This window comes from Centruroides vittatus, unplaced genomic scaffold (assembly GCF_030686945.1).
Source record: "Centruroides vittatus isolate TY-2023 unplaced genomic scaffold, ASM3068694v2 contig_19, whole genome shotgun sequence".
Classification (NCBI taxonomy): domain Eukaryota; kingdom Metazoa; phylum Arthropoda; class Arachnida; order Scorpiones; family Buthidae; genus Centruroides; species Centruroides vittatus.
In genome coordinates, this window is record NW_027121169.1 from 517,581 (window position 1) to 541,329 (window position 23,749).

Genomic DNA, 23,749 nt, shown 5'->3' on the forward strand with positions numbered 1-23,749 from the left:
TCTTTTCTTACTAAGCTCCCCTCGACTACCCATTGCCTAAAAAAAAAAAAAAGGTTAACAGCCTCCCGTACGTCAGAAGTAACGCCACAGGATCTCTCACGTCATCTCGATATATTCCTAGAGCCCGCGTCTCGTGGTAGTACCGATGTATGGATGGTTATGATTTATTTTCTAAATCTAAACTTATACGTCGCGACATCGCATATTCGATATAGCGTTCAAGTTGCTTGAGTGCGAAGATATTACAATTCAATAGTGTTTTATAAAAGAGTTAAAAAGGGTGACACTACGGTGTGACTTGGGGTGACACCACGATATCCGCACTGGGTGTCACTCATGCTAGCTACGCTAATGTCACATTATATAAGATTTGTTTAGAAGCAACTTATTTAAATGGGGCCCCAATTTAAATTTTGTCTAGGGCCCGCTAGAGGCTTAATCCGGCGCTGGGTGTCATGTATCATTTCGAGAGACGTTGAACTTAATGAAGTTATTCATTATTAACATTTATCAATACAACTTTATTTTATAAAACTTATCACTGCCCTCATAATTAAGCTTTTTACCATTTGATAATAAAAATATAAAAAGTTATAGATAAAGGTTCCTTCCAATAGTGAGACTAGTGACATTTATCACGTCTTTCTTAATTATCTGCAATTAACAGTGACCAAAATTAAAACAGTTCACTTTATTAATGATGCATTTCGGATTGGAAATTTTTTAATCCCTCTTCAGGCTCACGGCTTCAGTGCCTAAGCTTGTTGTCTACAACAAGAATAGTTCATGTTAATATACTTTTGTAATCCAGAATGATGCATACAATGCTGTTAAATACTGTAATACACTTCTTGTCTAGCCTTGGTATACACTTGTGAGCGCTATGTTGGTCTCCTTTATTCCTAGATTTATTACACCGTCACTGGACACAAGATCAGCCTTAGAAAATCACTTTATTTTATATTATTCTAAGGTTGATCTTGTGTCCAGTGACAGTGTAATAAGTCTAGGAATAAAGGAGGCCAACATAGTGCTCACAAGTATATGCATATAATGCACAATTCCTACACATCCTAATGGTGCAGTTTCTATATATCAGCCTCTTTCACTTACTGGCATGTTTTCTTTGTCTATTTTTGATGGGTAAATGCAACACTTCTACAATTAATAGCTTCTTACAAGGGCGTCGCCAGGGGGAGGGGCAGCTGCCCTCCCCTAGAAATTCGAAAAAGTTATTTAAATGCTAAGTTTTAATTAAAATAATCTTCTTAGGCTTCTTGTAAGTTAAAGAAAATGTTTTATTTGAGATATTTCTTTTCCGGTACATAGTAAATGATTAAAACTTTATGAATCGTTTTTATTTTACCTACATACAATTCATATCCTCTATCAATTTACATCATCTTGCCCCTCCCCTTACCCATTGGCTGGCGTCGTCCTTGGCTTCTTATTACCTCTTAGAAGGATTTTAACTTCAACAATGTGGTACATAACATGACATAAGTCAAAATGTTTTTTATTGTTAATATTTTCACAAACTATAACTGTAATAAAAAACAAGAACACTACTTATATTCTGCAAAAGAAAAAAACACTGTCGGAAACAAATCAACAATGTACTGAATATGGTATGGATCAGACTAACCTGAGTACACTATAAATAATCATATGACGGAGAGTAAAGGCCTTCAAGACCTGGTTCGTACTGAGATTATAAAAATATCGTTATATTTGTGGGTTAAGTAGCACACTTACCACTTCAGTTTTTTGAAATAAACTGTTCGTGTTAGAATAATAAAAGTTAAATAAATAAATATAATATAGCCCTATACTTTATATCCAATTTATTAGCAATATTTCCATAAAATCATCCAAAATTTTATTATGGCTACGAATTTAATATAAGCGGAACAACTTTCTTGACGATTTATCCGCCTTTCTTGCCAAATATATTGTTTCTCAATCTTGCTGTTGTACGGTACATTTTTATATTACTTGCAAACTGCAAAAAAGTACAGCCTGTAAGCGATGTAAGAATATACAACTTTTGGTGTTATTTGCATTTTTCACCGGATGCTCGCCCTCTGGTGTTTAAAAACAAAACTATTCTATCTGGGTCGTTTGATTAATTCTTGCGTATTATCAGCAGTAAATATGAATAACAATAGAAAAAGCAAAGCTTTCTGTTGCGTTCCAAATTGCAATTTCAAAGATTTACGGGAGCCTAATATAAGTTTTCGTCTATTCTCACACGAAAAACAGATGATATTCGGAAATCAGTCGGTTATATTTATGAGCTTCTCCGAATTGTGAAAGAGTGAATTAGACAACAATTGGCAGTTTCCTGATTGTCCAATTTTACACGAACAAGTTATGCTGTCAATTTTAAAAGATATTTTCTTAAAGTTAAAATGCCAGTTATTTTGTGTGGGACACAGGGTCGGATTTAAACATTTCGAAACCTTAAGCTGAATGTAAGTCCCCTTACCAACCCTTCACAATTTTAGAAGTCAATCATAAAAAGAAAAAAATTAAATCAGACTATCTCTCTGATTCAATACGGTTATTGGAAGAAAAAGATGTGAGGTCTCACTAGTCTTCTGTTTTATAACTAAATTTAATTAAATTTTCATACCCATTCCTTTAAAAATCTTTTTTAAAATTGGTTTTATCATTTTTTTTAAAAATAGTCCTTACGTTAATTCTTAGAAAAAAAATACGCAAAATAAAAAGTAAAGTATGTTTTGTTGGTTTGTAAAAAAATGTTTATTACAAAATTCCACTTTAATTTTTTTTTTGTTTGTACAAATGTTTGAGGCTCCTTGATAGTCAAAGCCTAAGCAACAATTTACATAGCTTTTTACTTGTAAATCTAACCCTGATAAGACAGCGTCAAAGCTGATGTTTTTAACACAAAGGGCACAAATATGCATAGAACGATCTCGCTCACTTGCTTCGATACCACATAATGACGTATCCCGCTAGCAATAATTGTTCTGCTACTATAAAATTTCTCGATAAACAGCTACAAGCAGCATATATCATTATATCGGGCAGTAATACAGTCAAACCTGTTTTTGTGCGGTCTTTTTCTGTGCGATTTTTTTTGTGCGGTATATGAAAATTTCAATCAAATCAGAACATAACTGACTCCTGTAAAATTTTTAAAAACTCTATTGGTTGTTTTCTATGACATCATCAGGTTTTTTCATTTTTTATTCAGTAAAATTTTTTTCTCATGCGTTTATTTCGGTCCCCTCTTATTTTAATAGCATAAAAACCATAAATATTATGTTATATTTGAACAGATGCGGTAAGTTAGCTCCCCTCCAGCTTTAGACTGTAGGTGTGAAATTTCACGCCTTGTTAAATGAAAAATAACACTTCCTGCAGCTATATTTATCAAATAAAATCATTATTTAACGATTATTTTTAACTTTTTAATGTTAGATTCGTATTTAAGTGGAAATAATTAATTAATATAAAAATTAAAATTCTTTGAGGATTTTTTCCCCATTAGGTGTTGCAGAAAAAGGCCCAAGGAGTTAAAAAAGCAATTCCTAGTTATTTCGTACGGTTTCGAGTTATTTTCTACGTGAGACTTTTTTTATGCGGTCCCTATTCACCGCATAAAAAAATATTTTTTAAATTGTGTTGCGAAAACTGTTTTTTATAGCCACTCGTGAAGTTTCGCGCGATTTTTTTTATGCATTTACTTTTATGTGGTTCCTATCCCCCGCATAAAAACAGGTTTGACTGTATATGATTAATTTTACATTACTAGTTACAAGCGACCCAGATAAAGTAGCCATTTTGTAAAAATTCAGCGCCCTCTATAGTTCATGATAAACGCGAATAGCAACTCCGTGCCTTACATTTTCACATCCCACTTGCTAGAAATCCACCGATTCTAAATTCACGTTGCCTCCGTAAACATCGACGATCTGAAGCCAAATTGACAATCGCATGTTACAAAAAACTCAAAAACTGAAATAACTAAAGACGATACAAAAACACATTTCAAAATACACAGGTGTTAGCGCGACTCTTGCCAATTTAGCCTACTGAACGACTGAAACGCCGTCCCATCGGGAGCAGTTGTCCCTAGAACTAAAACGAAGGGCGAGAACGAACAATGGCAGCTCCCCATCCAGTTTATCTAGTAACCATTCCGTAATTGGAATATCCATAGCAAGAGTCACGCGATAACAATGTTCTCATGAATGACGTCATACACTTTTACTTTCGGTTTCTTTTAATTTATAGAGAATACTTTTCCGATTTTTATTTTGATACATCTTACGCATGTCTAGACTTAATTTGTGTTAAAATGAACATGTCCGAACTCGTTTTGCATTCATTACTTACATTACTATTTTGAATATGATTAAATATACAAGAACGTTAAGCAGCTATATAATTTCATTTTAAAAACTAAATTAAAAATATATATTAATTAATATTGAAATAAAAATTCGTAATTTAAGAAGCGATTATAATGTCATGTTCGTATCGTAATTTTGCGGCAATCGTTGCTGTAAAAAACATTTTATTTAAAATAAAACTATTCCATTATTTCGTAATTAAATAATATTACTATTTTTAAAAAAAGTTATTAATATATTAAAAATGTTACGGAATACTTTAAAATTGAAAGTTTCTTATTTCGATACGTTACGAAAAAATCAATATTTTTACTTTAATTTTAGTTCAAATATATACTTAATAATAATATCATAAAACGGTTATTATTTTATAAAAATAAAAAAAATAATTAAAGCCACTTTTAGAAAATACAAATTTGTAAATAAATGAATATTTCGTTTTCTATTACATCACCTTTTCCTCTAGCCGATGTGCCGTCAATTTCTCATTCGAGTCAAATAGTTCCTTAATTGTATTAAATATTACTCAAATATTAAATAATGATTTCGAAAACATCTTAATTAATATTATATACCTGTTTTAAGAATTTTACAAATTAATTAATAGCACACGATTTTTTATATAATTAACGATAAAAGTAATCGATTTTAAACCCGACGCCATTAGTATCCTTGGGCGGCGGAAGTGTCCATTTGTCCGTGTGTCGGTTCTTCGTACCTTCGAGGAAAGTCGTCTTTAGCCTTTCTGATCCGGATTTGACCGAAAAGGGGATATTGTTACCTAAAATCACTTTTAATTCATCTTAAATGGCTTTGAAACGAATCAACAAGGTATCTGTATTTACTCAATTATACGTTGTTTAAGATATGTTCAATCTTAACTCGCTTCATTAAGCCTAAACGTAAGAAATCCTCAGTTGCAAACAATTTTCAGGCGTTTCTTTTGTTAAGGATTGATTAAAATAATAAGTGATTAGCAATTATTTTTACGTTAAAAGATAGAAGGATAAGTGTATCGATTCGTCTGGTCCTGTTCTTCGTTATAATCCGCTTTATTACCGAAAAAAATCGTCTGTGCGTATTTATTATGAAGATGATTAGGCTTAAAGTTCGATAGAGAAATTAGCTTTTGATTCGTGGTTACATATTTGATTTTTAGTAGCTGCAGTCAAGTATGAGTTGTCTTGTTAACGTATCTTTCAAGCTTTTTGTCCGTTTGCCAATTGTTCCCATTTCTCTGCATGGTTTTCACGTTTCGTATACAAAAAAGGATACCAATTTCTTCGATACTATATTGAAAATATTCACCGAGCTTGGTTTAACTTTGTCGACAACATTCTAGCAGCAATAAATTCTTTCTTCCTAATACAGTGACTAATATAGATTGGGTTTTACTAAATCCATATCCATATGAAGATGAATTGTATATCTTTACCACTATATTAAGAAATTAACCAATGAATGTGTGTTTTGTTTGTCTATAATTGTGAGTAAAGAGGAACGTGAATAAATTTACCATAATAATGGTCTTTACACTTAAATTATTAATTTAACTGTAAAAGTATAGATATTTAAACTGATGTAATGTGCAAGTTTTCAATGTAAATTATATGTATGTGCAAGAAAATCATTTAGATTTACTGGTATTTAAAATTGGCAGTTGAAGCGTATCTAATTGTTAAAATATTTACACCTATTGTATTGAGTAAATGAATTGCGATTTTTTGATTTTTATCATTTCTGTGTTTTCGAGTTGTTTAGATGTTGCGAATCTTCTGAATAGACACGAATAGCTTTTTATGGTGAAAGTAAATAATCGTAATAAGAATAAGCTTTGTTTAAAATTAGTTTGTTCTGTTCTGGTTTATGTAAGATTTTTGAAATTAAATATATATTTTGAGTTACTAGATAGTTTATCAGATGGTTTGACTCTGTCTAGAGAGAATGACACATATATTTATGCTGTATACAAGAAATGTAAAAAAATAGTTACACTTTTTCAAGTTTGTGAGGGAAGAAATTATTATTTTATTTGAAATCATTTTATTTTCTGCATAAACATGAACAAATGTAAATAACCAATAATTTTATGAAAATGACTTTAAAATATAGAAAATATTCAATAGTTTGTAAACAAAAATTGGATATCAGCTGTAATCAATACTTACATTTCTATTGTAGGCATTCTTTAGTCAAAACATTACCCATAAAAGCATTATGGAATTTACATCATAAATTTTACCTAAATTTCTATAATAATTAATTTGTAATCATTAATAAGTACATAATTTAAAAAAAAATAAGGCGAGAAATTGAATGTTGATTCTTATTGCATGGATTTTGAATTCTTTACTTCTGCTTAGCAAATTTTTCATTTTACTTGTTGAGTAACAATAATTCATAACATTTTGCTGGAGTATGTTTTTAAAAATCTTTTATCTTTAGTTAGTTATATTAAATTTTAAAATTGAGATGATTTGTGTTCTTGCGGTTTGCTGTTAATAACTTTGCTTTAAGTTCTAAGATTTAGGCTTACATGTTTATAACAGACTTGCAGTAACTGTTATAGAATTTAGTTTCTAGATGGTTTGTAAAGTTATTGTTTTAAAAACAGGATATAATTTTTTCATCTGTATTATAGTTATTACAAAAACTTAGGAATCAATAGTTTGTGATTATATTTTATAGATTTCAATCAATATTTTATATAAATTTTCTATACATAACAGTTGTTGAGCTTGCTTATAAAAAAATTGTTATTAAATCAAATAGATTTGAATCTGTATTTTATTTTACTGATTTTTCCTGTATCTGTATTTTGCAATGAAATACTTGTCTCTAGAGAATAAGATATATCACTATAATTCTTGAACAAAACTGAACTTTCCAGCAAATGTTTAGTTTTTAGTAAAGTAAATTTTCAGAAAGAACTGAAAGAAAGACTAACTTATTTTCATTTAAAGATATATGTATTTATATCATATTGATTTCACTTTTACTTGGAATTAGTATTTTAAGTTTTTATACATAAACTAAACTGTATTGAATTTATATAAATTCATTTTTGATGAATTATAAAATTTTTTTGTTTGAAAGTGTTTAAATTATTATTATATTCAAGATTAAGTTTCATGGATTATTTTTGAAATTATTTTTAATAGTTTTGTCAAAGTTATTTAATATACCAAAAATAAATGTCTGGAAGCAGCAATAGAGGAAATTTTTGTTGTTTTTAAAGTTATTTTTTGCTTGGATATGACACAAATAGCAAATGAAAGATTTATAAAAGTTCTTAAATTTTATTTTAAAACCTGAATATTTTTTCTTTTAAATTGTTTTTTTTAGCATGTATATATACACAAAACATGTGATCTAAATTTTGTCCAGATGCTAATATATATGAAACATTAGAAAAGTATCCAATCTAATGTTAACTCATTTTATAAAATATAAAAATTTAACTAGATTTTAATCAAATGTTTTTGTATTCTTCAACTAACAAATCTACTTAAAATGTAAAAGTTTAAATACATAAAGCAACAAATAATCCTGTTTAATGTTCATTTTATTTTATATACTGTAGTTATGTTTTTTCAATTAAATCATTATTATTGAAAAATATTGATAATTAAAAGAATTATTCAGTGATGGAAATACCTTTTTCTAAATATCATGTATTTCAATATTTGGCATTGTTATGCATTATATTTAAACAGCTAATTAAACTGTTAAATGGAAAAACTATTTGGAATAAACAAACATCATCTTGTATGATAACTTACTTTCAAATACTTTTTGGGCAGTTTTGAACACATTTTACCTTAATAATTGGTCTGAATGGCATTGTAAGTATTTTAGACTTGACAAAAGAAACTGGAAAGTTGTTTTTTGACAGAACTAATTACAAATGAATATCAAATGAAACATACTCACTTGGCTATTTTAATATAAAACTAACAAATGAAAATATTTCCTATACTTTGTTCATCCAGAAATAATTTCATTTTTTTTTTATTGCAATGTTTTGAATAGTTTTGTCTTTAACATTTTTGATTAACATTCTGTTTTTCTCTTGAATGATGATCTTTTTAATTTTGAATGTTAAACTGAAGTAATACATGAACTGGAAGAGGAACTTAAAAAATAGTTACACACTTTAAAAATTACTTACGCAGGTATCTTTTAATAAACAACATTTTTGATCTAGTTGATGGACCTTCAGTAGTAATTAATGTATAAAATTTTACAATGAATAGAGCACAATATAAGTGTAAAATCTAATGTTGGAATACAAATAACATAAATTTATTTATAATATATCAACTAGGTAAAAAATATTACTGTTTATTTGAAAATACCTTGTGGAGTACAGGTAGGCCTCCTACAATGCGGTAGATACATTCCTTGAAAATACTGCGTTGTGGGAAATTGCATTATAGGAGACACCAACTTAATACAAAAACTAGAATTCAGTTTAAAAAGAAAAAATGCCTTTTATAGTGTGACATTTTCATCATTTTTTTTAACTTTATGTACATAAAAAGCTTAAATAAAATTCAACATCATATAAAAACTAAAAAGTTTGATTTCAAGTCAAAGTCAAAAAGAAACATAATGTTATGCTCACAAATTCAGTCCTCATCGACACTTATCATAGTTGTTCGAGAATGTTTGATTGGCCTTTTTCCAAGATCTGAGCTTGTTTCATCAAGTTCCACTGCACTTATGTGATCCATTGCAATTTTTCTGTTATGTGAAAGATAATTTGTTACAACACGGCTTAGGGTATTTAGAAAGAAAATTTCTGCATTTTTCCAACCGTGTTGGAGCGAAAACACGTTGTAGGAGGCCTACCTGTAATTTTTTAAGGTGTGAATTTATTTAATTTTTTTGAACATTAAAACTATCTAAAGGAAATCTTTAAGCTAACTTAATGTACAATAATTTAACTTGTAGTTGTATGCCACAGTGGTGATTTTTCTGCACCAACTAGTTTTTTTTAATAGTAATTCTTTATCAGATTGACTTACTGTGCTTTCATGATATCCTTTTTTTCTTCTTATCACAGACACTCAAAAACTGGCTGCAGAAATTTGCCTCTTGCATGTTCTTGCATACAATTTTATTTACATGATCACATGCATAAGGTGGTGATTCTTTGCTCTGACATTTTTCAATGCTGTTAATCATGGAGGTTTAATCATGGAGGCTACAAATGGGAATCATTACTTCATGAATGTTTATGAACTATGCATGATGTCATGACATAGTTGTCTGCAAGTTGCTATGATCTTGAATGCTTGACCTAGACCAGGGTTGTCCAACCTTTTTTCCTAATAGGCCAAATTAGAAATTTACATATATTCAGCAGGCCACAAGGTACCTTATGTAATATATTTTTTAAAAGTTCAAAATGTAAATATCAAATTTTAATAACAAATATATATAATTACAAAAAATACTGTATTATTTATTGACAGTAAAAAAAGAAATTATACTTACACAAAATAGAAATAAATTCAATGTGATTTTTGACATTGCCTTCCTTTTATATTGTCAACATCTGCTTTTATGATACTAGTCTTAATTCTAGGAATGTTAGTTAAATGGGAGTCACTCACCTATTTTTTTCAGCAGTTTTGATGTTTTTCACGCACGAAAAGAATTGTACACAACAGTATATACTACCCCACATGCATAACAGTTTTCTAGTTAAAACAATTTTCTAGCACCAATTACGTCATTACGACATCAAAGTGTATCCAGTGAAATGAGAATAATTTTTACAACATACTTTACTGAAATAAATGAAAATGTACCTAAAAAATTTAAGGTGCAGTGGGCTGCCTAAAAATATTAAGTGGCCATGGATTGGACATACCTGGCCTAGACCACTATAATCAGGTGACCAGATTTTTTTCAGCAAATCTGGGGACACATGTCAATCATCATTTTTTAGGGTGCATAGTAGCAACCTACACACTTAAATACTGTTAAATGGGTACTGTACATATGACTGAACCTAAACATTTTAATTTTGATTGAACTTGTTCACTTCACTCAAATAGCTCTCCTCCAATAAGGTTTATATTCAATAGCTATTTACTTTTGGAGCTTTTTTAGATATGTTTTTTTGTCCATGTTTTAAAATTTGGCTCCTTTTTGACAATTTCTCAAAAAATTGGTTACTTCATAAAAAAAATTACCTGGCAACTTGAGATATTTGATACGTCCCTGAAGGGAAAACTGGCAGTGACAATATTACAATAACCAGTAATGCCAAATTACAGTAATCACAAAGAAATGAAAAAACAGGGACAAGACTCTTTTCCAGGGACAGAGGGTGGGACTGTCCCTGGGAAATTGGGGACAGATGATCACCCTAACTATGACCTTCAGAATTAAATGTTTTCATGGATTTATTCTGTGCCTGAAAAGTAAAAAAAAAAATTATTTTCTGGTTCTAAGAAACATCTCAGCCCCCCACCATTCATTTTCAGCTGAACTTGTTTTACATTTCTTCACACTATCACAAATTTTGGGAGGCTTCCTATTGGAGAAGGGTTAATGATGATGATCTGAAACAAAAACAATATCTTGTAAACTAAATGTATGACAGTTGCATCCAGTTAACTCTCCCATTTAAAATTTGCAGACCATCCCATCATGTAAAACTCTACTGTAAATTAACAATCTTTTTATGTACCTTTCATTTTAACACTACCTTCACTATCATACTGGTTCTGTTTATATTTGTTAATCAATAATTGCCATCCATATTTTATCTAATGTCACAACTCCTGCGTTTCTCATAGTCCATTTGTAACACAAGAGTTGAAAAGGGACATAATTGTCTGAAATGCATATTCAAAGAAATAAAAAGTTTTTCTAAAGCTTGTCCTCCTGTTTATTGATGGTATAATAAGTCTAGCGAAAAAGAAAAGCCATCTTAGCACTCGTATAATTGAACACAAGACTAGACAAGAAGCGTACCGCACAATTAAATGTATGACCTTTAAATTTGGTACATGCAGAGAAGACATATCACAGGATTTTTATTAATCTTCAAATTTGAGAAATGACAATTACATGTAATGTAATTGTGTGTGAAAAATCAGCAGAAAATCACTGTCTTACATATATCATTACAGGTTAATGATAAATAAAAGTTGAGAGTTAGTCTTAAATTATATTAAAATTAGAAATGTTTATTGAGGACAAACTCAAACATTCTCTATTTACATATTTAAAATTTCTAAAAGATTTTCATTTAATTATTAAAAAAATTTCATATTTAATATCATAGATGGTATAATATATCTATGTAAATCTATTTTCTTGCATAAATTTGCAATTTCTTGTTTTTGCTAATTCCTAGAGAATAACTTAAGCTGTTGTCAATGTTCAATAGTGATCTAAGATGAGATATACTGTAGTTGTTTGATTTTCTAAAGAACAAAGTTAGCATATTTATATGGAGTGAAACTAAATTTTCTATATTAATTTTATTACAAATTCATTATTCTTGTACTTATTCATTATAAAGAAGTTTTATATGAAATGGAATATTTTAATTTATTACAATAGAGAATAATATTTATTATCTTAAAAGTTGCATTAGTTTATTTTTACATATTAAAAATACAAAGTAAAATTTGATTTCGTATTTACAGTAAGTATCAAATTGTCATGGTCTAAAAAAGTTTGTCCACTTTGTTATAAAAAAAAAATTGTTTGAACTTAAATTTATTAAAACAACTTTCAGAAATAGTAAGTTTTAATTCATTAGAGATTAGTTGTTAATTTTGAAACAAATAAGTATAGTAGACCACTACCTAATATCACTAATTGGTACAAAATTGAGTAATGTTATAAAATAAATCTCTCAAAGTTATTTTCACATATGTAAATTCATCTAAAAATTTTAAATAACTTTTTAAAATGTCACTATAGCTTTATTTTTTATAAGTTATGCTGAAAAAAGTGATGATATTTAAAATACACTGTCATATCAATTTGTTATATATAAAATCAAATGATTACTGGAGTAAATTGGGCTACATTACCACCACTAATAATTATTAAATATGGTGTATGACAATCAATTTGAGTCTCCCAGTATCCCAAATATTTTTTTGCAGAAGTCATAACAGTCATCTGTCTTTGCATGGGAGCCATGGTTCTTGGTATATATGGACAGGTTTGGCACACCAGAAAGATTTTAGTCTATTGCATAATAATTCCTGGATGTTACATGGTGGTTGTTTCAGTTGTTTTAACTTCCAGTCCAAATGGTCCCATAGATGTTCAGTAGGTGACATCAGAAGAGTTAAAGGACCAGGAATATCATTTCAAAGTTGTTACCGTGTTCATCAAACCAGTGTTGAACCATATGAGCTATTATTCTGCTGGAAGCTGCTATCACAATTTTCAAAGACAGTAGCCATAAATTGTAATATATGATCTAGAATGTTAAAATAACATAGTATTAACTGGGAGTTTTCTATATAAATCAAAGGCCTCAATGTATGCCATTTTATGATCCTAATATCACAATTTATCCCCAGCTTGCCATACTGTGTGTCAAAATAACCCATAATCATGTTGTTAAAACATGAATTTTTATTGCCTGAAAATGCAACCCTTTTCCACTCATTTATGGTTCAGTTAAGATGCTTGCTGCTAAACTGAATACCAATAATATAGGATTCTTGATTGGCCATTTCCTGTGTAATTCCATATGTAGCAATGACCATTCAATAGTTACTTTGACTGACACTGGCCATGGATGACCAGCATTACATTGAGATGCAACTGTAGGGCATTTATTGCTCTTAACAAGGTAGGTCAGTCTTTAGTGGCCTCTACTGAACATTCACAATCCTTGGCTACCCATAAGGCATAACTTATTGGCAACATCTGATTTTGCCATTATTGGAAGACCTTTACCACTTCTGCTCTGGAACACCAACAAAGTGAGCAGCCTCAAAGATGCATGTGCCCTTCCATTTGACATCAACAATTATTTCCTAATGCAGCTCCTCAGGTTCTTGCTTTTGCCCATGTTTTTATGCAAAAAGATGTAATACTCCTGCAGTTATATACTTATGATCAGTACCTATTGATCAAATGGCTACTTTTCATTTGCAAAATGTAATTTACAGTATTCCAGTGAGAGATGACAGATTTAGATGGGAATTAGTATACATTGGCTCTACTAAACATTACATCCAACAGAGGCTCAAGGAGCACAGATATGATATAAACCATGCTCATTACACCACTCGCCTTATCCACCTATGCCACTGATCCAGAGATTCACGCGGACCTATCCAATTCCAGATTGATAAATAGAGCCTCTCAGACGGAATACATCAGGGCCCTCAAAGCCCTTGAAATATACAGGGCTGGCTGTGCGGGGAAATGTACAAACTCTAAAGACGGCAATGCACTTTCATACGCTTGGTGTTACGTATGTGAAGAACAAGAAAACGACAATGCTACGTAGCGCATGCATATATTCGAAAATTATGTTCAAATTTATTTTAAAGCTAAACGTTCCTCGAAGAATAATTCAAAAATTGGGAAGCCAGTTTCTTTTGTTCTTTTAACCTGAAGCAGACCTCGAGTGAGGCCGAAAACATTTGTTTTCTGGAGGGTAAAAAGGTACCAGATACAAAGATTCAAAAAGTGAGTACTTATGTAATTTACTTCATTTGCATAGGTGCTCATAATAAATTGATATTATAGTATAGTAATAACAGTATAAAATAACTGTAAACATCTGTTTTGTGCACAAGAAAAATTATCTGTCATGTTTGTTTATGCATGTTTGATGTCATGTTTGTTTGATGGCCATAAACACTGTCATATAACACACTATATTACATGAATGTTTATTATTACATGAACCAATATTTTCTTAGAGAAATGTTATGCAAAAATAACAGAATGCAAGTATCATTTCAAGTATCTAAAGTGTATAAATATTTGGACATAAAGTTTATTTCCATTTTAATTACAGTAGAGCGTCGAAAATTGGCGTCAATTGGGGACTGGGGTTGTTCCAATTAGTCATTTGTTCCAATTTCCGACTTTGTACGAAAAAATATATTAACCTGTCCAATGTTCAAATTTTTCTCCGTTGCGTATCGCTTCCTGTTGAATTTTTCTCCGTTGCATGTCGCTTTGTGTTGAATTTTCGTCGATTTTAAGCCTAACGAAAATTTTTATAATAATAATCGAGGCTATCGTATCGTTAAAAATTATTTCTGCACTTTGTACAAACAAAATAAATATATTGAAGAATATAAAAAACATGAAAATTATACTTTAGAAGTAAATTTAGTATCAAAAACGTTCGATTCAGCACGACACAGTCCGACTGAAAATCGTTCCAATTTCCGGCCATTTCAATTACCGACGTTCCAATTTTCGACGCTCTACTGTAGTTCATATATAAGATTAAGTGTTTGTTTGATAGCACAGATAAACATATTGATTTCTAATGATAAATTAACTCTTAATATATTACATTACATAAGGATGGGAATGATCATCAAGTTAGCTGATTTAATGATGAATGATTAATTGGGATTGTACGATCATCTGACTATGATTGTTAATGGTTGACAGGTATTTTTTAAATCTTATAAAATTTCATTTCCTTTTTATTTTATTTTTTATATGGAATTTTTTAGTTTCAACTGTTTATAACAATATTTTTTCATAGCATTTATCAGTTAATATATAACTACTTTTTTATTATTTATTTTCAGTTTAAAGTTTTATGAAAATATTAAAAAGTAAATTCAGAAATCATTCTTGATCAAGTTGTGTTACTACTATAAATCTTAGTAGTCAGAGATTAATTTAAAGGAGGAAAAGCTTTTATTATTTTATTGTTTTCTTTATCACTATTAGTAAGAAATGCCAACCACTATTGGTTTATTCAGTATACTAGTAGGTTCATAGCATGATTGCACTGTAATAAAAAGAAAGGATTAGTGTAGTTATATTTCATGTAATAAAGGAAATCAGGGTTTATTTTACTTAGGAAATCTTATCTGTTCACATTGCATTGTAGTGGGCCTGCTTGCTTGATATGCAAGTTGCTAAAGAGAACTGCATGATTATATCTGTAATTGACTCTAAGTGGTGCAACTGACACACAAATAACAGCTACATTTTTAATTTAAAAATGTATGGACACTGTGCATGCTCTCTACCTTTGCTCCTTTAATGTCTCTGGCATGTTGTCTCCTATTCTCAGATGATCAATATAACTAACCTATCTTAATAATAGCTAGAGTTGCCTACCATCTGGTTTGTTTTAGGGTTCACAAACTGGTTGGTTTCATGAGTCTTGTCCAATATCCAATTATGAGGTCAAACCAAACACTGGACAATTTTTCCGACACATTAATAACATGTCCTCAGTATAAAAAAGCCAGAGAACAATACCTTTAACAACATGCATCTGATAAAAAAAAAACCTTTAACTATCCAGCAAATAAAATGTACTAAAATAAAGACGTTTTCAATCATTTTTATTTTAGTAAATTTTATTTGCTGGATTGTTAAAGGTGTGTTTTTTAAATTAGAATCAACAACTGTAGTGCCTTTGACCGGTGTGCTTCTTCTCTCTTTCTCTGTAAATCGCAAACGTTTTCTAACCTCGTTGGGTTCTTCTTCAGACGTAACAGAATTCTGTTCTACAAAATTTAAATATCCCGTCGAAGTTGACCGTTGATTTGGAAAAAATTGCATTCTGGAACGCTGTTGCGTGCAGCCGATGTCGTCATATTAGACTTACGCGATGTGAGTAAAGCGCTACTTCAGGGATCTGTTGAGAAAGGCTTCCCAAGCCGATGATAAGTTGACCTCCTTTTTAAAATTGATGCAGTGTGTGTTACTGTGGGTGTTGAGTAGGATGTATATAGCTTCAAGCCATTACTCTGGACTTTCTGAAGTAAGGGTTCGTTTCCGGGTGGTAACTTGATCCTGAATATCGACATCAGAAACAAATTATTTCTTTTACATTGGGATAGGAATTCCAATCTGGCTCTGGCCCTAGTTAGGCTGATGAGCGTACGTTGGTAGTTACTAGCCGGCATCGCTAATTAGACAAAATATATAAAGGAACAACACCGGAATGAAAATAAATTTTTTCCAAATTAACGGTCAACTTCGACGGGATATTTAAATTTTGTAGAACAGAATTTTGTTATGCCTGAAGAAGAACCCAACGAGGTTCGAAAACGTTTGTGATTTACAGAGAAAGAGGGAAGCAGCACACCAGTCAAAGGCACTACAGTTGTTGATTCTAATTTATTTTCATTCTGGTGTTGTTCCTTTATATATTTTGTCTAATTAGCGGTGTGTTTATCGTATTCTATTTATTCAGTACATATACTATGAGAATATGCATCTTCAGATGACCAAGCTCTATAGAATATACTAGATGATAATGGGCAAATTCAACCTACAATGGCATATCTGAAGGCAATAAACCTACATACAGAACTCTAGAACATACATATTAAGATAAAGACCTGGCAACAAACCTGGCTAGATCTTGCAGTCTTTGGCCTGCCTAGGTCCTTGTGCCAAAAACTCTAACCAACTTGGACAATTTTATCCAAGTAGTCAACCAGGATAATTTTCTAATAGGCTAGTAAAATCAAAATTATCATAAAGAACTTATTTCTCCAAGTTTCTTGACATTGATTCAAGATAATGTTTATCTTTTTTTAAATGCAGAATGTGGATTATATCAAGGGTATAGTTGTAAATTAAAAAGAGCCAGTGTGCTAACTCTAATTTACTTTTTTTAATTTACTATCTGTGAGGTTTAATGAATTGCTACTATCTATGGTGATGTCACTGTCTATGAAGTTTTGTCTATGGGTAAAGCCATTTTGCAGATATTGCCTCACAAAGTTGTGGGACATTATCTGCAAAATGACTTAAATGTGCCAAAAATTACCTATTGTATATATTTGTAATCAGTTAACATGTGAATTGTAAGACAAAAAAAACAATCTATGGTGTGGGGGGACAAATTCTCCTACAAAACCAAGGAAATGTTAGCAAGAAAGATTATGGTGATCGTTTTTGGACCAGAAAGGGTGTGCTTCTGGTAATTTCCTCAAACATGGTTCAACAATAACCTCTGAGAGATATTGTGAAACATTAAAAAAGTTAATAAGAGCGTTCAAAACAAACATCAGGGAAAATTGAGTTCCAAGATTTATTCATGACAACACCCGCCCTCGCACAGCCAATCGGACTCGAGAGCTCTTGGATGGTTTTGGATGGGGGAGCTTTGATCATCTGCCAGATCTTGTGCTGAGTGACTACTATTTGTTATCACACATGAAGTTGTGGCTCTCAGCGTAATACTTCAATGACAATGTGGAATTACAGGCAGACATGAATGAGTGGTTGAAGTCTCAGGAGGAAAAATTCTACTACGATGGAATTAATAAACTGGTGCATCGTTATAATAAGTGCCTCAATTTGAATGGCTACTATGTTGAAAAATAGTTACCTATGGTAACTATTTTCTATGGTAACTACTATGGTAACTACTATGTTGAAAAATACTACTACTACTAGTACTACTACTACCTATGGTAACTACTATGTTGAAAAATAGTTACCTATGGTAACTATTTTTCAACATAGTAGCCATTCAAATTGTAGCCATAGGAAAAATGTTACCTATGGTAGTGAACGTGGCGGCTTGTCTTTGAAACAGTGGGGATGCACGTTCTAACCTAACCTGTTCTAATAAATTACCCCTATTCTAATAATTTGGTTGGCAATAATTATGGTAATTTATTAGAATAGGTTAGGTTAGGTTAGAATGTGCATCCTCACTGTTTCAGAGACAAGCCGCCACGTTCGCTACCATACGTAACATTTTTCCTATGGCTACTATGGCTACAATTTGAATGGCTACTATGTTGAAAAATAGGTACCATAGGTAACATTAACCAATTCCTCTTTGTGGTGGATGCAGGCATTGCTAAGTTTGTAGATAAACAAGGCTTCCAATCACTTTATATGTTCAATGTATTGTGTGCTGAAGATGATACATACATATCAGCTTTATATATATATTGATTTATACATGGAAAATTTTTTTGTTTAATGAGAGAGCTTTTTTTATTTAGTTGTATTCAAAATTGTATAGGTTTTTAAAAATTTGAATTATAAAAATAATAAATATCAAGAAAAATTTTTGAAATTTTCAAATATTTTTAAAAAAGTTATTGTTAATATTATAAAATGTTGAATATCTGTATATATATATATTTGAAATGGGATGATGATAAGCACAGAGCCCAAATGGTTAGGAGTTGAAATTTGGTACACAGAGTATGTCACGAGAATGTACACTAAGAAGGGATTTTTCGAAATCCCCCCCCCACGGGGAGAGGGAGAGGATTAAGTCTTAGCCCTAAGAACTAGGCTTACACTGTATTATTTTAGATGCGGTTTTTTGTTTTTAACTGCGTTTTAGTAGGGTACGATGTGGGAATGAAAGAAGTGTATTCCTTAAGCCCTGGTCACACTATGCAATTTCCAGCCGCACAGGCGACTCCAACCACGATGACTGTTCCCGTTAACTGGTAATCCCCCCTCAAAAACCAGCGCGACTGCAACCGCAACTAGAAACAAAAAGTTTGTTCTACTTGCAATGGTTGCAAACGTGCATCCAATCAGAAAATGTCTTTGTGCTGTATATTTGTCAACATATCTTGATTATAACATTTGTATTAACCCAGTTTCAGTACATTTAAATGCTATATTTCATATAAATCAAATCTGAATTTATAAAAATTATTGTTAGGTTTATTTTAAAAAGTTTGATTACTTTTAATAATATACAATTGAATAAAATAAATGCTTATATAAAAGAAAAAATATATCGATTATAAATGAATTAAATCATTCAAACTTTCCTCTAAATAGCATCCAAAACTTTTGGGATAATGACCGATATCGAATTATGGGTCACTCTAAATTGATATGCCAAACTACGAAATGTTTTGCCTAAATTATATATGAGTATAAATTATATTCATACGGATATATCCCCTATGACCTTCGGCATCCAAAAGCCTTAATTCATTCATCAGCTGGTGAAAGCATGATTGTTTAGCCCATTGATTTTCATTTCACTAAGTTTTAACCCAGCATGAATGTTTTTTCTTATTTTTCTCTTCGTATATTCTTGCCAGCTCTAACAAAATTAGCACTGTTTTTCTTTTATTCATTCCAGAAAAGAAACTGCTTGTTATTTTAATAAGAAAAGTAGCTAAAATTCTGTAAATACTCTGAAGTAGAACGTAAAATGTTGGTAAACTCACGAAAGTAGACAAAAACAAGCTACTGTAATTTTATTGGTTTATTATAGGGTCACGTGTTCCGAGTTGCAACGTCCATGAACAATGTGTGACCGTGAGAAGACGCGCGACTCGTGCTTGTTGCGGTTGCAGTCGCTTGCGCGGCTGGAAATCACATAGTGTGACCAGGGCTTTAAGAATGGAAGTGTTAAGAGAAAGCGGTGTGCAAGATTTACAAGCATAGATGCAGTTTTTTGCATTTTTGCAGGAAATTGAACATATTTTTCGACCCATCTAAAAATTCTCTAATTAGTCTGGAAACAGGGGGACCTAATTCTTGCATTCTGTGAAAGTGGGTAAGATTGGCTATAATGTAATAATCTTAATCTTCACTATTGTTACTTTTTGCCCAAGCAACACTGGGCTTATCTGCTAGTTATATGTATAACTAATAAAATAATTTAGTATAAAAAATTAGTAATAAAATAGGCTTTATAATTCACAAATAAAGCAATGCAATTTATACCAAATTGTCACCATTCTATTCAAAATTGCCTTGGAATTATCTTATTTTTATTTCATTATTTGTTATAGCAATGAAATATAAATTTGCTAATGAAATTTGCTAACGTGCTTGCGTTATTTACATAATGTAAAAAACTTTCTATTTTATAAAACATGGATATTGCAGTGAAACTTAGATTTTTTTTTTTTTATGTATTGCTTTCAAAGAAACACTGTTCAGTTTTTAAGGTCTCTGAATGATTTGTTCAGATATTTGTTAAATAGGATTTCTATTTAAATTATGGAAATTAAAACTGTATCACTTGTTCCCTGATTTACTGTGTCATTTCCTTTCATATACTGGTTAGAATTTTTAGTCTTAAAGTACATTAAAAAGACTGGTCATTTTAAGAAAGAACAACATGTACTGTAGGCCTATACAAATGTTTATATTAGTGATGCCACGAATAGTGTTTTTGCCGAATACCGAATATTCTTACTACGACTACCTTGTAAACTTGCAGCCAAATTTTATTACTTTCGAACGTTTTTGTTCATGTTCAATGAACTTTCTCAAGAAAAAGAAAAACCAAACAAAAATAGAAAACAAATGGTTAAAAATAACTGTAAAATTTGAACTCAGTACAAATGCAAGAAATGCATGGGCTTTTTGAATTTTTTGAAATACGTTCTGTTATAGCTTATGTATATGTCATCCATAGTCTTGCAACCGGGATTATACAGCGTATAAACGTACATAAATTAAATCAAAAATAATACGTGCCGATTTATGACTCCTAATTATCTTTTCTAGATAAATGCACTGTTTAATAATGCATATTATCTTTCTAATAATATGGTTTACGTTAGGCTAGAGGACTATGCTGCCGACATTTTTGTTGACTCTCGAAAATTGATTGCGAGGCCTTTGTGGTTCGCTTTACAAATTTGCCAAGCTTTCGCATAGTATCGGTGTTTACGGTCTCGGACAATCTGCAGTAGGCTCGTTTGGTCTCTTTCGGCCTTGATGTCTTGTGGGTCCTCTAAAACATAGAAACATGAACAAAAATGTTTGGAAGTAATAAAATTTGGCTGCAAGTTTACAAGGTAGTCATAGTAAGTTGGTTAATAATGAATAATATGCAGTCTAGAAATAATTACCAAATATTCGGCTACACTCTCGGCTGAAGTGCCAAATATTCGGCATAATATGTGTACATTTCGCAGGTGACAAGTTACGACTTGTCTCATTGTGGTGGGTGTGGTAGCGACACCGTGGGGGCATTTGTTTTACTGGTGAGTAGATCGTGTCACAACACGCATTATGTTTGTTATTACATCAAATTGTGTTATGCAAGTTGAAATGCAAGTTGAGCTTAAAACATGGTTTAACTTTGATGAGAATGACAAATATCTGGTTGCCACTTTTCTTGATCCATGTTTCAAAACCAGTTTCTTGGATTAGTTCAAACGCAAAGAGCAAACAAAAAGTTCTTTGAGAAGCTCTGAAAATTAGTTATGATGAGTCTACTAGTACCGATGATGATTCTTCTCCACTTTGTGAGAAAAGAAATATCAATAAAAATGATAATCATTGAAATACACGACAGTTTCTGGAACTGTTTTGAGGAAGTCACTACAGAAAATATGCAAAATGATGAGGATGTGGAGAAGAAAAGTGCTATTGCAAATAAGATTGATTTTTATGTGAAAACTGTTTGCGTAGATCGGACGTCTCAGACCTTTACGAGTGGTGGTCAGCAAATGCAAAACAGTATCCAAGCCTGGCAGAATTTGGTAAGATTTATCTATTGTTTCCTGACAGTAGTGTATATAGTGAAAGGCTATTTTCAGAAGCAGGTATAGTTTATGAGGAAAAGTGCAATCGTTTGGTATCAACAAATGCTGAAAAAATTGTTTTCATCATCACAACTTACCACTGATAGATTTTAAGTATTAAATGTAATAATTTGTGATTAAAATAAATACATTTTTGAGTAATATGTGCATTTTTTTCCATAATTTGGTATTCAGTATTCGGCCAAATACCGAATATTAAAAAAAGTGGCCGAATACCGAATAGTAGCCGAATATTCATGGCATCACTAGTTTATATGCATTGGCAGTAGTAACAGGGGTGATTGATTTTAGAATATGGTGTAGCAAATGACAGTTTGGACATTACAATTTGCTGTGCAATCTTGCACATCTTATCTGCCAATTGACAAGCTGGATAGTGACAGACAATGAAACGGCTCAAACTAGTGCCAAATTTTGCCAAAGCATTTTGTTTGTTCAAGTCAAGTGTTTTGTACACTCTCATCTTGAAACTGAGCAAGCATCATGACTATAGAAAGCTTAATTGATTGTTTCCATTACTAGTTTCTATTAATTTACTTTTCAGTTGAAACGGAAAAGTGTTGCTAAAAACTGATCAATGACTGTTTTAAAATGCAAATTAAACTTGACAAATTAAACTTTTGATTTAATGAATACATATAATCAAATGTGGCACTTTTCCCCATTCATTTTATACAAGATCCTGCATTTATTGTTTTCCTGTATGCATAGTTTTCAGGCCTGTCAGTAAAAATGATGAATCGAGCTTTCACTGTAATAATTAAAGAATATCTAATATTCATTATTGCTAAATGTAAATGTTTAATATTAAATCATTTTTCATAAATGATGATGAGTTTTAAATATAAAAATAGTTGATAGGATATTATATTATCATAAAGGAAAACTTTCCAATAGAAATAAATCAACTGAATTCCAAATCCTTGGAATGTAGTGAAATAATAAAGATGCTGTGTGTGACCATGCAAAGAAGCAATTTTTGAAAATATTTAGTTTTTTAAGGAAAAAGCTTTGTTTCATTATATTTTCTTCAGTAGTTCTCCACATAGTAACATTAATGATGATGATGATAAATGTTACATAAGATATTTGCTTTAAATTCATGGAAAAATAACAAATTTAGAAAGATAAATGTTTTCATCATCATATTCATTTCTCTAAAATTCATTATCTTGTTCAAAATTTTTTTATGAAATATTGAAATAATCTTTAGTGGTGGTTTTTTTTAATCATGCAAGGATTTTGAAATGAGAATTAAAAAATATATTGACATTTTTATTAATTTGATGAATTGAAATGAAATGATGAAATGACTTAATGAAGATTTGAAACTAAATTTGTATTTATTAAAAAATACAGTATAAGTATTAAAGTATAAACAAAAAGTTGTTTTTGCTTCATTTAGTATTTGAGATAGGTCTTCTTTGACAATTATTCTACTTCATAAAATTGATTAGATTAGAAATTTTTAAGAATATTTATTAATATGAAGAGATTAAAGATGACTATATTGAATATTTATTTCATATAGGAACTTCAGGATTTGGGAAGAGATCCTCCTGCTCAGTGTTCAGCTGGACCAGTTGGAGATGATTGTGAGTATTTAAACAATTTAACATGTTCTCTTTTAAAGAAATCAACTAG

General features: G+C 30.8%; 1 protein-coding gene across 1 annotated transcript in view; it reads left to right on the forward strand.

The window, feature by feature from the left end:
- The first annotated feature begins 5,058 nt into the window (after positions 1-5,058).
- Positions 5,059-23,749, forward strand: part of eff (ubiquitin-conjugating enzyme E2 eff) — a 49,716-nt gene continuing 31,025 nt past the window's right edge. Inside the window, exons 1-2 of the mRNA XM_067264511.1 lie at positions 5,059-5,216; positions 23,637-23,700. Of these exons, the coding sequence (XP_067120612.1) occupies positions 5,193-5,216; positions 23,637-23,700 (88 nt within the window). The 5' untranslated portion in view covers positions 5,059-5,192. The remainder of the gene's footprint in view (positions 5,217-23,636; positions 23,701-23,749) is intronic.